Source organism: Symphalangus syndactylus, chromosome 23 (genome assembly GCF_028878055.3).
Source record: "Symphalangus syndactylus isolate Jambi chromosome 23, NHGRI_mSymSyn1-v2.1_pri, whole genome shotgun sequence".
Lineage (NCBI taxonomy): Eukaryota > Metazoa > Chordata > Mammalia > Primates > Hylobatidae > Symphalangus > Symphalangus syndactylus.
The window spans coordinates 41,876,550-41,892,669 of NC_072445.2; the positions used below are offsets into that span (position 1 = coordinate 41,876,550).

At 43.3% G+C, this 16,120-nt stretch overlaps 2 protein-coding genes across 3 annotated transcripts in view; one reads left to right on the forward strand and one right to left on the reverse strand.

The window, feature by feature from the left end:
* UBD (ubiquitin D) overlaps nt 1–9,821 on the forward strand; it is a 36,589-nt gene extending 26,768 nt beyond the window's left edge. The window contains exons 1-2 of one of the 2 annotated variants that reach the window (XM_055262889.2): nt 4,694–4,745; nt 8,074–9,821. In XM_055262889.2, coding sequence (XP_055118864.2) covers nt 4,719–4,745; nt 8,074–8,544 — 498 coding nt within the window. In that variant the 5' untranslated portion in view covers nt 4,694–4,718 and the 3' untranslated portion in view covers nt 8,545–9,821. Of the gene's footprint in view, nt 1–4,693; nt 4,746–8,073 lie in introns of those variants that run through there. The other variant, XM_055262888.2, reaches the window with a different exon arrangement.
* Nucleotides 9,822–10,556: 735 nt separating this feature from the next.
* On the reverse strand, nt 10,557–11,876 carry LOC129472908 (putative olfactory receptor 2I1). Its single transcript, XM_055262873.2, is given in 3 exon segments — nt 10,557–11,212; nt 11,215–11,486; nt 11,857–11,876. Coding segments are annotated over 3 exon segments (948 nt in total).
* Between the last annotated feature and the right edge of the window lie 4,244 nt (nt 11,877–16,120).

Sequence of the window (16,120 nt, forward strand, 5' to 3'; positions counted from 1 at the left end):
ATGACTGCAATCCTAGCTACTCAGAAGGCTGAGGAAGGAGAATTGCTTGAACCCAGGGGGTGGAGGTTGCAGCGAGCCCAGATTGTGCCATTGCACTCCAGGCTGGGTGGCAAGAGTGAAACTCCTTTAAAAAAAAAAAAAAGTGTACTAATAGGAAAAGTTCCTAGAAGCAGAATTGCTGAGCTAGAGGATATTAACATGAAAAATTTTTAATTATATTTTTATTATAATCTTTGATACTACAGATAAATAAATGTAACCCATATAGAATAATATAATGTAACACTATAAAGCGTAATAGTAGCATAATAAACACTCATGGTTTTTACATTTTTATAACAGCCTTATTGCTTACATATGTAGTTCTAGATACTATATTCAGTTTTGCTTATGTTTATTTTTCTTTGGAACATTTGTTTTAGATAATATTACTTTACCTTTAATAAAGTGAATATACAGTGTGTCTCTCAAGAAATAAATTGCTTTAACAAACATTAAATTCTCTTGGTTAAACTTCAGATTCTGAATATGGCAAGATGAAATAATATGAGGGCTTCTAATGCCCTCTTACTTCCTGTTGAAAATCTCCTTCAAGTAGCTTATATCAGCATTTAGATTGGGCTTCATTTTCATTAAAAAGCAGACATATCCTGAATTTCAAAGTAGTTCCTCTTTTTCTCTGTCTCACTATGTAGTTTTGCTTGCTGTTGAGATTTATGGAGAGTATCATACTTTATGTATTCTTACTCATCTTGCTTTTGTTAGATATAGTGAACTCCAAGTTTCTCTTCGAAGAATCAGCATGTCAGTATATTCATCTCTCTTATTCTTTGATTCTCCATTTGAAAGTTGAGCTTCCGGGTCCTCTTCACCCTCTTGCCTCTAGTTTCAGTAAACAACTGTCCTGCCAGTTCTAATCAGTAGTTCATATCTGCTCCCCTGATCACCTGCTCCATCCTGAGTCACCTCTGGCCACCTGCTTTGACTTGAATCATCCTGAGTCACCTGTTGTGTAACTACCCTTCCAGCCAAACTACCCACCCTGCCACTCCGGCTCATTCCCCTGCTCTCTTTAAAATAGCCAATCAGAATTAACTTAGATTGTGCGGTCCAAACCTAGCCAATACGGGAACGACACAGCAGTAGGGGCTGCCTGCCTCAGGAATAAGAACTCCTTCCCCTCCCTTGTCCAGGTGTGCTCTTGCCGTTACTCCATCCGTGAGTCGCACCCTTCTATAGAAGTAAAAATTCCTTGCTGAGAAAATTAAATTTTTGTCTGAGTGCTATTTCTTTGCAGCACCGCGGAATAAGCATTTGTTTCTAACACTGTTTTCACTCAATAGGTTCTAGCACATTCATCCGTATTGTTGTTTGCAGGTATGATGCTTCTATTTATGCCACTTATGATATTCTACAATTTGATTACCTATCTCCCTAATACTGATAGGCATTTGGTTGCCTTGGTTTGGTATGTCCATTTTAAATTTTGATAGGTATTTTCAAACTGTTCTTCTTTGAGTGTAGACTGTTTTCCCAATCACCAATAAATGAGAATTCACAGTAACTTTCTGACTGAGTTTGGTTGGCATTTTTGAAGCAATATTCTAAATCTCAAAGCAGTTTAGAAACTCTTTCATGGACATTATTAAAGAGACTAGAAAGAGACATCTGTTCCAAGTAGGCCTCAATGGGGGCAGTGACGGGCCCAAGAGCATCCCGTCAGCCAGGGCCACATTGGGACACTCGCAGATAACTGCAACAATTGTTTTATAACTTGGCAAGATCTCCATACCATCATCTTTCACTTTTGTTACTGGAAAGGGATCCTGATCCAGCCCCCAAGAGAGTGTTATTGGATCTTGCACAAGAAAGAATTCAGGGTGAATCCATAGAGTAAACTGAAAGCAAGCATATTAAGAAAGTAAAGGAAAAAAAGAATGGCTACTTTATAGGCAGAGCAGCCCTGAGGGCTGCTGGTTGACTATTTTTATGGTTATTTCTTGATTATATACTAAACAAGGGGTGGCTTATTCACGAGTTTTCCAGGAAAGAAGTGGGCAATTCCTGGAACTGACGGTTCCTCCTTTTTTTAGACCATATAGAGTAACTTCTGGACATTGCCATGGCATCTGTAAACTGCCATGGCCCTGGTGGGAATATTTTTTTAGCATGCTAATGTTTTATTTAGCATATAATGAGCAGTGAGAATGACCAGAGGTCACTTTCGTTGCCATCTTGGTTTCGGTGGGTTTTGGCTGGCTTCTTTACTGCTTCCTTTTATTTGCAAGGTCTTTATAACCTGCACTTTGTGCTGATCTCCTCTCTCATCCTGTGACTTAGAATGCCTAACTTCCTGGGAATGCTGCCTAGTAGGTGTCAACCTTATTTTACCCAGCCCCTATTCAAGATGGAGTTGCTCTGGTTCAAACACCTCTGACACTTTAGCTGGTTTTCTGAATTTGTCAGAGGGGTAAATGATGTAGTTTGGATGTTTGTACTCTCCAGATCTCATGTTGAAATGTGACCCCCAGTGTTGGAAATGGGCCTACTGGGAGGTGTTTGGGGTGTGGTGGCAGATCCCTCATGAATGGCTTGGGGCTGTCATCATCGTTATGAATGAGTTCTCACTCCATTAGCTCACATGAGAGCTGGTTGTTTAAAAGAACCTGGCATTTTTCCCACTGTCTCTTACCTCCCTCTCTTGCCATGTGACACACCTGCTGTCCTTCACCTTCCGCCATGAGTAAAAGCTTCTTGAGGCCTCACCAGAAGCAGATGCTGGTGCCATACTTCTTGTACAGTTGGCGGAACTATGAATCAATTAAACTTTTCTTCTTATAAATTACATAGCCTCAAGTATTCCTTTATAGTATGCAAAAGAGACTAATACAGCAAATGAAAAGAGATCTGTCTCTGAAAGAACTTATTGTGACATAGAGAGAGAGAAAAAAAAATCAGATTGACACTGGGTAAGAAGCAAGGAGGTCAGGTCCCAAGATGAAATCCTGCCTGTGGTCAGCAAAGGGGCACCAAGGTGTCTGGGACAGTCCTGGCCCTGGCTTTGGGCAGGGAGGGAATTTCCCATAGGAAGGGAAGAATAAAGAGAGAGAGAGAGGTCAGAGTCCAGGTTGGTTGTTCATATGTTTTCTTGAAAGGGCACTATTTCCCAGAATCCAGGTCCTCTCTGGGTAGGGAATCCCCTGAATTAGTTTTTTTCTGAGAGTATATTAGATTTGCCCTCACAGTAACCCCATGCTGGAAATACCCAACTCCAGTAGCACTTTTCTCCCCGCCTTTTCCCACTGAAATAACATAATAATATAGGAAGAATACAAGGACTATAGAAATACAGATTAGCATTTGAACCCTTGCTTACCAGCTACTACTAATATGATTGTGGATGAGGTAGCTTCTTACTTATTAACAGGGGTACTAATACAGGTGGTTCCTTACAATGATTCCACTTATGAATTTTTATTTAATAGTGATGCCAAACCAATACATACTCAGTAGAAACCTACTTCAAGTTCCCATAAAATCATTGTGCTTTTCACTTTCAGTACAGTATTTAATAACTTAAATGAGATATTTCACACTTCAGTAGTAAACACGCTTTTTGTTACATAACTTTGTCCAACTGTATGCTAATGTAAGTGTTCTGTGTATGTTTAAGGCAGGTTAAGTTAAGCTATGATGTTTGGTGGGTTAGGTGTATTAAATGCATTTCTGATTTTGGATATTTTCAGTGTACAATGGGTTTACTGGGATGTAACCCCGTCATAAGTGAAGGAGCACCTGTACTTACTTCATTAAAATGCTGAAACAGTAAATAAGGTAACATTTAATAATATGTTGTGCAGTTCTTGAAATTTAAGTGCTCACTAAATATTACTTTTCCTTTGTTATTTACTTACTTTTCATTCATTTATTAATTCATTTGTGCATTTAGTAAACATTTATAAATTATTTCCTGTGCCAGACAGCATGCTGGAGCAGCGCTAAAGATACAAGTTAATTAAGACACGATCACGACCCTCAAGATTCCTACTGTCTTCTAAAGATTACAGACAAGCAGACGATGCTATTGTTGAAGAAACATGCTCTGAGAGGCATTTGAAGGAAGTGTAGAGGATAGAAGATGGACACATAACCTAGGATGGGGAGGAAAAGAGTTAGGGAAGGCTTTTTGGTGAAGATGCTGTTTACACCGTGTGTTCTTATAAATTCATGGTGGTGGGGATAGAGTTGGAGGAAAAGGCATGCTCAGTGGCATGGAGATGGCAGAGAGATTGGGGTGTTCAAGGATATGCTGGAAATTCGAGGAACGAGAATTCCCATAGACACAGACACAGCTAGACATAGAGATCTGCAGCTTAGGTTGGGGCTGTGGGTATAGATCCAGGTGGCTTCAACAGACAAAGATCTTTCCTGAGAAAAGGGAAAAGTTTTCAACACAGAAAGACCATCCCATGTTTGGAATGAGGTTTGCAAATAGATTGCTTGAGGGGAGAAGTACGTGATCAGAAAGAATTCTTTGTCTATTAACTCCTGCCCAGCAAAAGTGAAAGAAAATTCATGAAAGCATGCAAGAACAAAGGGCACAGCAAAGCTGGACAAACACAGCAATCCAGGCAGGGAATTTCCAACTCAACGCTGGTATATAAGCTGCATGCAAAGTCCTTTTGCTGTCTCTGGTTTCTGGCCCCTTGACTGCAGATATGGCTCCCAATGCTTCCTGCTTCTGTGTAAGTTGGGATTTGATAAAGGGGATGGGGAAAGGAAAAGCACTTTCAAGAGTTGGGGAGAGATCTTAGAAACAGGGGATGGGCAGTACTCAGGGCTCTGGGTGGCTGGGCAGGCATCCTTAAGGAGAAGAGGCTGGCATTGACATTTGCAGAATGGGAAGAGGGATTGTCTGAAGAGAAGGTGGTTATCTGGCTTCTGTGTTCTTTTTTAAATAAAACATTGGACTAGCTACTCTTAGGGATAAATGGTAGAAGAAAAAGTGGGGGTGAGCTTTGTGTTCCACAGGGCTGGTGAGATTTGAAATTATGGTAACATTTTTTAGGGTTCTTAAACTTAATCTTCCCTCTCCTCTCAAAGGAGAGCTTCACAAAACTCATATATCTGGTGAAGTTGTTAATGATCTAACACATTACATTATATAAGAAAATATGCACTGTGGAGAGAACCTGGAATTAAGGCAATGCTTAACACAGATCCTCCAGTGAAGAAACGTCTGCAATATCTAGATTGGGAAAATATTTCTGAATGGAGTATGAGGGAGGTCTTCTCAGGCTTTCAAGTGGCCATTAGGGTTGAGTTTTCCCATCTTTTAGGATTTTCCAGCTATTGAAGTAAGACTTAGATATAGTCCCTACCTTCTGTGAGTGACGCCCTAGTCTAATCAAAGGAGATCACATTCTATATTAGTGTTACCAGGGGGTCTTTGCTCCTAGAGCTCCCAAGATGGTGGCGGGCTGCTTCCAAAATGGCAGTGGACCGCTTCGAAGATGGTGGCAAGCCTCGTGTTCTCTGACCTGGGGTTCTTGGCCTCACGGATTCCAAGGAATGGAATTTTGGGCCATGTGGTGGGTGTTATAGCTCTATTAGAAGCCATGGGTCATGGAAGAGAACCGTGGACCCAGTGACTAGTGTTCAGCTCGATTAGGATGAACCCGGGCACTTAGCCATGCAGAACAATGGTAGGCCTTTAGCCTGATCAGGAGCGGCAATGGGTGCCTCACTGGTTCAGGAGCACAGCGGACACCCTGCCAGATCTGGAGGGATGGAAGTCAGCCACGGGTCTGAGATGGTGGCAAACAGCAGTGGTGGCTGGCGAGCGAAAGCTCAGCTTGAGCAGTAAGAAACATGGACCAGAAGAGTGCAGCTGCAAGATTTAATAGAGTGAAGACAGAGCTCCCATACAAAGGGAGGGGACCCAAAGAGGGTAGCCATTGCTGGCTCGAATGCCTGTGTTTATATCCCCATCATTGTCCCTCCTGCCGTGCTCTCAGGCAATAGATGATTGGCTATATCTTTACCTCCTGTTTTTGCCTAATTAGCATTTTAGTGAGCTCTCTTTACTACCTGATTGGTCAGGTGTGAGCTAAGTTGCAAGCCCCGTGTTTAAAGGTGGATGCAGTCACCTTCCCAGCTAGGCTTAGGGATTCTTAGTTGGCCTAGGAAATCCAGCTAGTCCTGTCTCTCATTAGATAGAAATAAAAACACAAGAAATATAAATTAACAAGAAACACTGAACATAGTGTCACGGTAATATGTAAGTTATTATTATAAAGCAGTGGGATATTTGAAAAGAAACTAACAGTTCAGTGATTATGTGTCCTACCCAGGATTTCCTTCTGAAGTATTGACAGAGGGTATCCTATGGCTATGAGTATCTTCATGAGGCTGTCATACTTTGGAAATTCTCTTTGAGAGTTGTTTTTAGAGTCTGATGTACATCTTTTGAAGCCTTGTATTTACTTTTTGAAATTTGACAAACTTTATCTGGATAGGAGAGGCAGGTAAATAAGGTGGAAAATCACTAATTACATTTTGAGATTGATAAAGGTATGTTTTTTACATCCATTGAAATGCACAGAAAAACGAAATGAAAAGATTGTCAACTAAAAAAATGACACAATTCATAAATTTAGAAGGGGAGTTTATTTCTTACGAAAAGTTATAGTCTGCAAGGTAGCCATTCTGACAGGCTGGGAAGCTTTGCTTCTGATTGAAAACCAAAAGCAAGCACTTTGCAGGAGGAAAGGTGACACAGGATTTTATGCCGAAGGGGTTTGCTAAGTATACATATCCAATAGGTTATAGAAGAGGCAATGAATATTCATGAAGGGGGTCCTAATGCATGCATATTGAATAAGCTTGCATGTTACATACCACCCATGGTCATTCTGAAGTGGAGACTTAACATTTAATTGCATTACAGTTGGGCCTTGTACATGAAAAGGTGAAGCAGGGACACAAAGGCATTCAAATGTGCAGCTTCTGTAAACTAGCCAGAACCAGTCCATGGTCAGTGGTCTCTTATCAGGAGAAAATTACCAAAATCAGTCTTTGGTCCAGTTAAAACTGTAGTTATGGCTTGTGGAACACGGGGTCGGTTAGCCTGTGTTCCACAACATGAGGTGAGCCGTAATTCTTTTAATATTGTTCCTCTCAAGGCCTGTGCTTGTTTAGCTGCTAGAGAAAAAAGAAAAAACTTTGTGGCAGAACATAGTTTATTCTTTAAGTGTAGGGATGCATGACTTAACTATATTGCCTGTTATAGCCCTCGGTCCTGTTTATAATTTGCTATCTTATTGCCACAAAGAATCCATTCTCTCAGTCTTATAATCTCTAACGTTGCTGGTCAGTTGTGTCTAAACTGCAAAAGGGAGAAGATATAATGAGGCGTGTCCAACCTCCTGTTCCATCATGACTGAAATGTTTTATTTATTTATATTTTTGAGACAGAGTCTGACTGTTGCCCTGGCTGGAGTGCAGTAGTGCCATCTCCACTCACTGCAACCTCTGCCTCCTGGATTCAAATGATTCTCATGCCTCAGCCTCCTGAGTAGCTGGGATTACAGGGACTAGCCACCACTCCTGGCTAATTTTTACATTTTTAGTAGAGATGGAGTTTCACCAAGTTGACCAGGCTGGTCTCGAACTCCCAGCCTCAAGTGATCAGCCTGCCTCAGCTTCCCAAAGTTCTGGGATTACAGGTGTAAGCCACCACCCTTGGCCCAATGACTAAGTTTTTAAAGTTTCTCTAGGGTTCCCCTGAGCAAAAGAGCATCTGTTCAGTTGGTTGGGGGCTCAGGATTTTATTTTCCATTCTCAAGATCGAAAAAAAGATGTGATTATAAAGGAATGGGACAAATTTTCTTATTTGTGTTGTAACTTGGTAATTCCAAAAAAGAAGTTCCAAGAAAGAGAGGGACGCTGGCTACTGAACAGGAGCTAGAGGACCAGATAGATAGTGGAAGGGGGGGAGCCATTGTGGTAGGGAATAGAAGTGTAAGGGAGGCAGGCATCCTAGGTAACTGTCTTGTGGCTTTCACTTCCCAGGTGAATGTGTATTCCGAGGAAGGGGATTTAATGACCTTTGATGCCAACCCAGATGACAGCGTGAAAAAAATCAAAGAACGTGTCCGGTCTAAGACCAAGGTTCCTGTGCAGGACCAGGTTCTTTTGCTGGGCTCCAAGATCCTAAAGCCACGGAGAAGACTCTCATCTTATGGCATTGACAAAGAGAAGACCATCCACCTTACCCTGAAAGTGGTGAAGCCCAGTGATGAGGAGCTGCCCTTGTTTCTTGTGGAGTCACGTGATGAGGGACAGAGGCACCTCCTCCACGTGCGAAGGTCCAGCTCAGTGGCACAAGTGAAAGCAATGATCGAGACTAAGACGGGTGTAACCCCTAAGACCCAGATTGTGACTTGCAATGGAAAGAGACTGGAAGATGGGAAGATGATGGCAGATTACGGCATCAGAAAGGGCAACTTACTCTTCCTGACATCTTATTGCATTGGAGGGTGACCACCCTGGGGATGGGGTGTTGGCAGGGGTCAAAAAGCTTATTTCTTTTAATCTCTTACTCAACGACCATATCCTTTGATGATTTCCCAAAATTAATGAGAATGAGATGAGTAGAGTAAGATTTGGGTGGGATGGGTAGGATGAAGAATATTGTCCAACTGTATGTTTCTTTGATTCTAACACAATTAATTAAGTGGCATGATTTTTAATAATGTATTACTGAGACTAGTAAATAATTTTTTTTTTTTTTTTTTTTTTTGAGACGGAGTCTCGCTCTCTCACCCAGGCTGGAGTGCAGTGGCGCGATCTCGGCTCGCTGCAAGCTCTGCCTCCCGGGTTCACACCATTCTCCTGCCTCAGCCTCTCCGAGTAGCTGGGACTACAGGCGCCCGCCACCACGCCTGGCTAATTTTTTTGTACTTTTTAGTAGAGACGGGGTTTCACCGTGGTCTCGATCTCCTGACCTTGTGATCCGCCCGCCTCGGCCTCCCAAAGTGCTGGGATTACAAGCGTGAGCCACCGCGCCCGGCCCATAAATAAATTTTTAAGGCAAAATAGAGCATTCAAAGCCAGCTTGGAATTTAATTCTTTCTTGATACCTTGTTATTTATGGAAAAACTCGTATTTCCTTTATGACAAGAGAGTAAGTTTTAGGTTGGGATCCATGTTCTACTGATTTCTGTATTTCTGTCTTTGTTAAGTCCAGTGCTTTATTTATATCACTCAATAATGGTTGAACCAAATTGAATTTCTACCTATAGAGCATAGTGAAATGATTTTTTATAAAATGAATTAGTTGCTCTCACATGATCACAATCAAATTACTAAACATTTTAGAAACTAAATTAAACTCCTTCCCCCCTCTTCTCCTTTAAAACTATTTGTATGAAATGAAGTCTGGCACCATGCCCCCTTTTATTCTCTATGTCCCACACCCAACTAAAATAGTTATTATTTCTGGGGATGATGGTGGGCAAGGAAAGGTATTTTCCACAGGGATCTAGCGATTCTGTTTTACTAGTGGGGATTCCTAGGGGTAGATGGACATTGGGAGCGAACAAAGTTTCTAAAGCTGGGGAACTGTGGACCACCCTCTCTCCTACCTGCCTTAGGGTCTAGCAGGTCTTCTCTAGGATGAGGGCGCCAGTCTGGGTGAGGGTGGGTGAGGAGCTGGCTTCTGGGTTGACCTCAATATTCTGCTCAGGTTCTGCTGATTGAGCATTTTCCTCTCTTCTTTTTTTCATGAGGAGATCCCTATTCCTGTCTTGAGAACTTGAGTCCCTTCCTCCATCTTCCTCCCTCCATTTACTCCTCTCTCTGACTCTCTCTCTTGCTCTCTCTCTCATGACTCACTACTGATCACCTGTGAGGTTTTTTCACGGCCTGAGACATGCCCGCCTTCTTCCACACGCACCCTAGTTCCTAGTTTCTTTAAAACTTGCTCAAGAACCAACTCCTGCAGGGGGGGTTCCCGTCTTAACCCCACTCAGCAAAATTCACCACCATTTATGGGCTTTCCTCATCACATTTATGGGTGAAATGCCCCGGGGAGGGCACTGGTCATCTGGCAAGGTCTGCACTAAGTTGGACTGATTTCCGAGAACAGACTCCATGGCCGCTTTTTCTGGATGTACCCTCTCCTGCAGGGTAGGGACTATGATTTTCTTGTCAATTTGAGACTTCTGATTGCAGAGACCAAGAGGTCTTCCATGGTCTTCCATCAGATAGGGAGGAAGCTAAGGGCGAGCATCATGTCCATCATCTTTCCTGCGCGTGGAGTCGTGAGGGGTAGGTTTTCCTTCCTTAAACCTGTGTATATAGAGGATTTAGGGATTTTCCCCTGAGAACTAAACATTTCCTCACAGGAGGAAAACATTTCCCCCATTGGACACCTTAGGACAAATCTTGCAGATTATCATACAAAAATGAACAGCCTGAAGTCTAAACTGACTCACTAATGGGTATTTCCATCCTTGGGTTCTGGCGTAATACTTTCTCCCCTCCCCAACTACTCACTGCCCAGCCTGGCCTCTCCCCAGACTCCGCAGCAGCCTCCTCGCTGCCCCCTTCACTTCCTTATTCCTGAGGGTGTAGGTGAGCGGGTTGAGAGCAGGTGTGACCATGGTGTAGAAAAGCGATACGAACTTGCCCCGCGCCTGGTTGTAGCGCTGAGCGGGCTGCAGGTAGGTGTAGATGGCCGAGCCGTAGAACAGGCAGACGGCTGTCAGGTGGGACCCACACGTGCCCACCGCCCTCTTCCGGCCTCCGCTGAACCGCATGCAGCAGACAGCTCCGGCCACGGCACTGTAGGAGGCCAGGATGACGGCAAACGGCAGCAGCAGGATGACCACGCGGGCGACGAACATCTGGTTCTCGGTAGTGTCTCCGTCGTCTCCGCAGGCCACCTTGAGCAACGCTGGCAGCTCACAGATGAAGTGGTCCAGCAGGCGGGGCGCGCACAGCGGCCGCTCAGCCAGGAGCGCGGTTTGCGCAACGGAGTTGGTGAGGCCGCCTAGCCAGGAAGCGCTGGCCAGCGCGCGACATAGGCGCGGGGAGGTGAGCCCCGCGTAGCGCAGCGGGCGGCACACTGCGGCCGCGCGGTCCAGAGCCATCACCGCCGGGAGGACGCACTCGGCCGAACCCAGAGCCAGCGATGCGCACAGCTGGCAGTGCAGTGGCTGCGCGGCAGCCAGAGCGCTGGTCCGCGCAGGTTGGCCAGCAGCGGCGGCACCATTCTGGTGGTGAAGCCCGCATCTACCAAGGCCAGGTGGCAGAGGAAGTAGTACATGGGCGTGTGCAGGCGCGGGTCGCGCACCGCCAGCAACTCCAGCGCCGAGTTGCCAGTCAAGGTCAGGAGGTAGCACAGGAGGACTAGGGCGAAGAGGACCGGCTGCAGGGAAGGCCAGTCGGAGAAACCCAGCAGGAGAAAGCGCTCCTCTGTGCTGTAGTTGGCCTAAAGGAGGAAAACTCCCAGAATGTTTGGAAGGTCGAAATAAAAAGGGTGACTACCCCTTATAAGCAAAGGGAAAACCTTGGAGTGTGGGGCTGGGCTGGGAGAAGGAATGGAAGCATATACAAGGTCAGTTTGTGGACTGTAATCCCATTTACAGATGAGATTACTTAAAAATAAACCCCTAAGAATAAGAGCAACACTCCAAGCTTGGCCTGGCCAACACTCGGTAGGCAGAATGATCGCCTCCGTTATTTCAGGTACTCTGTGTTTATTTATGCAACAGTTCATGTAAAATGGAGACGAGGCCAGAAGAATCCTTGAGCAGACAGAACCAGTTGGGCCTCCTAAGTGACCTTAACCTTGCTTGATTTGCAAGCATGTCTGAAATTTTATTTGTGGTATTTCTTGTAAATGCCTATATTAAAGAAACACAGAACTTAAGCTCAACCGATCAGAAGCAGCCAACAAAAACGTAATTAGTAACTAGGACTTCCTCATGGGATAGACCAAATAAGGCAACTGTATAACCGTATAACTGTAACCAATGAAATATTATCTTTGCTTTTATCTATTTGTCCTAAAAAGCCTCCTCGGCCGGGCGTGGTGGCTCACGCTTGTAATCCCAGCACTTTGGGAGGCCGAGGCGGGCGGATCACGAGGTCAGGAGATCGAGACCACGGTGAAACCCCGTCTCTAGTAAAAATACAAAAAATTAGCCGGGCGTGGTGGCGGGTGCCTGTAGTCCCAGGTACTCGGAGAGGCTGAGGCAGGAGAATGGCGTGAACCCGGGAGGCGGAGCTTGCAGTGAGCCGAGACTGCGCCACTGCACTCCAGCCTGGGCGACAGAGCGAGACTCCGTCTCAAAAAAAAAAAAAAAAAAAAAGCCTCGTCATGTTCTCTCTGGGGAGCTCCCTAGCCACTTCTGGCTTGGAGCTGCCCAATTCATGGATCACTGCTCAAATAAACTCTTAAATATTTTATTGGGCCTTTGTTTACTTTCTAACACAACCCATTATACTGCTGATTACTGATTTTTAATTTGTTGTGAATAGAGACTACTCCCAATGTGCATGCCCCTCCCACTGAGGGGAGATCAGCACACGCATACTAGCCTTTAAATTAGGAATCGGTTGGGTAGAAAAAAAGAACTCTTTCTGGTAGACCAGAACATCAGGACATCTTGGTTTTACCTACATAGCTCCCTTTAGCCAGTTATATGATATGGGGAAATCTTCATTTCCCTCTATCTCAATTTTTTCATGTGTAAATCAAGGAGTTTGAACTAGACGACATCTAAGTTTCCTGTCCCAACTCCTTGGCTTTACTATCAAATATTAATCAAAAAATAAAATAAAAAGAGAACCCCAGGGAACAAAAGGAACCTCATTCTCCAAAGGGTCTTGTTGAACCAAGTGTCTTAATGGTACAGAAACATATGGTTTATGTGATGGATGAAAGTTTATGTGATGGATAGAAATCTTTTTGCTGCATGACTCCTGACATAAATTATTGTATAGATAACTTATTTTTCACATCATATTCACTGCTCTAAATTACAAAATCACAATAACCTAATTTTTCATTTTTCAGGGGGAAAAAACACTGTTCCCTACCAAAACATCCTGTTTGATTTTATGTTTCACTCATTTTATCCTCACTGGGCAGAACAAGCATTAATGTTGTGATTAAGAACCAGGGCTCAGCAGACAGACTGCCTGGGTTTGAGTCCTGGCTCTGCCATTTTCTAGCTGAAAAACCTTGGGCATGTTACCTAGCCTCTCTCTGCCTCAGTTTCCTCATATGAAAATAGAAATATGTTAAGTGGGCTAAATATGAAAAGCTGTTAGAACAAGGCCTGGCACATAGCAGTTGTTAACTATTGTCATCCTTTAATAAATGCTAACTATCGTCATATCTGTTTCCCAAATTAAGAAACAGGTTTTTAAGGGGTTCTTATGCTAGGCAGTGATATAACTGCTACGAACATTTACATCTCTTTTCATTTATTAACTCTAATCTTTACTCACTTGAAAATTAGGCAATGGCCTTATTTTATAGAGTATGTTAGGAGAGTAATTGAAGTTAAATTACTTGCCCAAGGCCACATCATTTGTAAATGCTTAATAGGTTTTCCACTTATATTTGACTAACTTGTAGGTCCTTCCTGTTTGATCAACCAGGATCCACTGTGCTAGAGACTGTGGAGTATAAAAGGACATGTAAATTCTGACCTATATTTATAGATCATTTTATAATTTGGGGTCATATCAGAGATGAATAAAGTAGGAGAGGTGACATTCAGGCTTACTGACCAATGGTGGCTAGAGATGTTGAGTTACAAAAGGTCAAATTCTTCAATGTGATAATTACATGGACACACAAGTTTAGCCAGGCAAGCTCTAAACCATTCCTCTTCAAATATGCCACACCATGAAAACAGGCACACAATAATGAAACTGCACAGATAACATTCTTGTTGCATGTATGCACAAATTCCCCAAAACATAGGCATGTGTGCACCTGTACACATAAACCCATCATCTCCCTCACACATCTAGAAGACAAATCTGTTGTGAAATATATAATATAACGTGTCATCAAACTTCACTTGGTATTTCAGAATGTGCCTCTAGGCACAAGACCATTTTGCTGTAGGGCACTGTAATACCCAACTTACCTTCATGACTAATCTTTGGCACTAATGTTTACACCTTGAGTTTCCAGATGATAGGTTGGTGTCTTGCTCCTGCTCTGGATTCTCTGGATTTGAAATGGAGTTGCCAGGATTTAATAAAAGATGCAATTGCATAGCTGTGTTGATTTCTGGAATGGGTGCCTGAGATCAGAGCCAGGTGTCTCAGGAAGAAGACAAGGGGTGGGTGTCATTGTGCTTGTAAATAGAGGAATAAAAAGAATGGGTAAGAAAGAACCTATATTTGTGAGATTTCAGGATCTAGGCAGAGGTGGTGATGTCTGTTCCTGGAGAACCTTGTAATGGGGTATAGACCAGACGAGGACCTGGGCCTTGTGCTGGTAGCAATTCAGCAGTAGCTGGTGGTGGTAGCAAATAACCCTCCTGGATCTAAAGGACACAGTTAGAGAGAAGGAGGAAGCATGCTGATGAGTGGTCTCACTAGAGAAAAAACAGGGGACTCAACGTTCCCTGTTATTTAGAAGAGAGGATGGAGCTCTGGGGAATAGATGTCCCACTCCTATCATTAGTACTTTGCATGAAGATGTCCGGAGAGGAGTCCCTAAGAGTGGGGAAGAGGAAATTCTGGAGGGAAAGTCCCTTTAGGGTAGTGTGTCTCTGGCAGTGTGTGAAGGCCAAAGGCAGCATAATTCCCTCTCATTATCATTTCTACTATTCAATTGGAACTGGTTTAGTACAATGAACTCAAACAAATTTACAAGAAAAAAACAAACAGCCCCATCAAAAAGTGGGCAAAGGACATGAACAGACGCTTCTCAAAAGAAGACATTTATGCAGCCAAAAAACACATGAAAAAATGCTCATCATCACTGGCCATCAGAGAAATGCAAATCAAAACCACAGTGAGATACCATCTCACACCAGTTAGAATGGCCATCATTCAAAAGTCAGAAAACAACAGGTGCTGGAGAGGATGTGGAGAAATAGGAACACTTTTACACTGTTGGTGGGACTGTAAACTAGTTCAACCATTGTGGAAGTCAGTGTGGCGATTCCTCAGGGATCTAGAACTAGAAATACCATTTGACCCAGCCATCCCATTACTGGGTATATACCCAAAGGACTATAAATCATGCTGCTATAAAGACACATGCACACGTATGTTTATCGCGGCACTATTCACAATAGCAAAGAATTGGAACCAACCCAAATGTCCAACAACGATAGACTGGATTAAGAAAATGTGGCACATATACACCATGGAATACTATGCAGCCATAAAAAATGATGAGTTCATATCCTTTGTAGGGACATGGATGAAACTGGAAAACATCATTCTTAGTAAACTATCACAAGGACAAAAAACCAAACACCGCATGTTCTCACTCATAGGTGGGAATTGAACAATGAGAACTCATGGACACAGGAAGGGGAACATCACACTCCGGGGACTGTTGTAGGGTGAGGGGAGGGGGAGGGACAGCATTAGGAGATATATCTAATGCTAAATGACGAGTTAATGGGTGCAGCACACCAACATGGCACATGGATACATATGTAACAAACCTGCACATTGTGCACATGTACCCTAAAACCTAAAGTATAATAATAATAAAAAAAAAAAGAATTTCATTCTCTGATGGAGTGACCTTAAGCTAATTGTTTCACTTCAGTGACTCTCAATGTCATCATCTGTGAAACAAGGAAAATAACCCTTTCTGTCAGGAATTTTGTAGATTTGTTGAAGTCATTCTCAGTTTTGAATGTAGCTTTGATTGTTAGGTCATCAGCTTTGCTCCAAAGCCCGCCTCCCCGCTTGTGGCTGTCATCATTCTCATTCCCTTTGCTCCTCCTTCGTCCTTGAAGATTTTTGTCCCTGATCCCCTCTCACTCTCTCCAGTACTGTGATGATTCTTGGTGAATTCAGTATCCTCATAGATTATCTTTCTATACTTTCCTCTCAGTTTCTT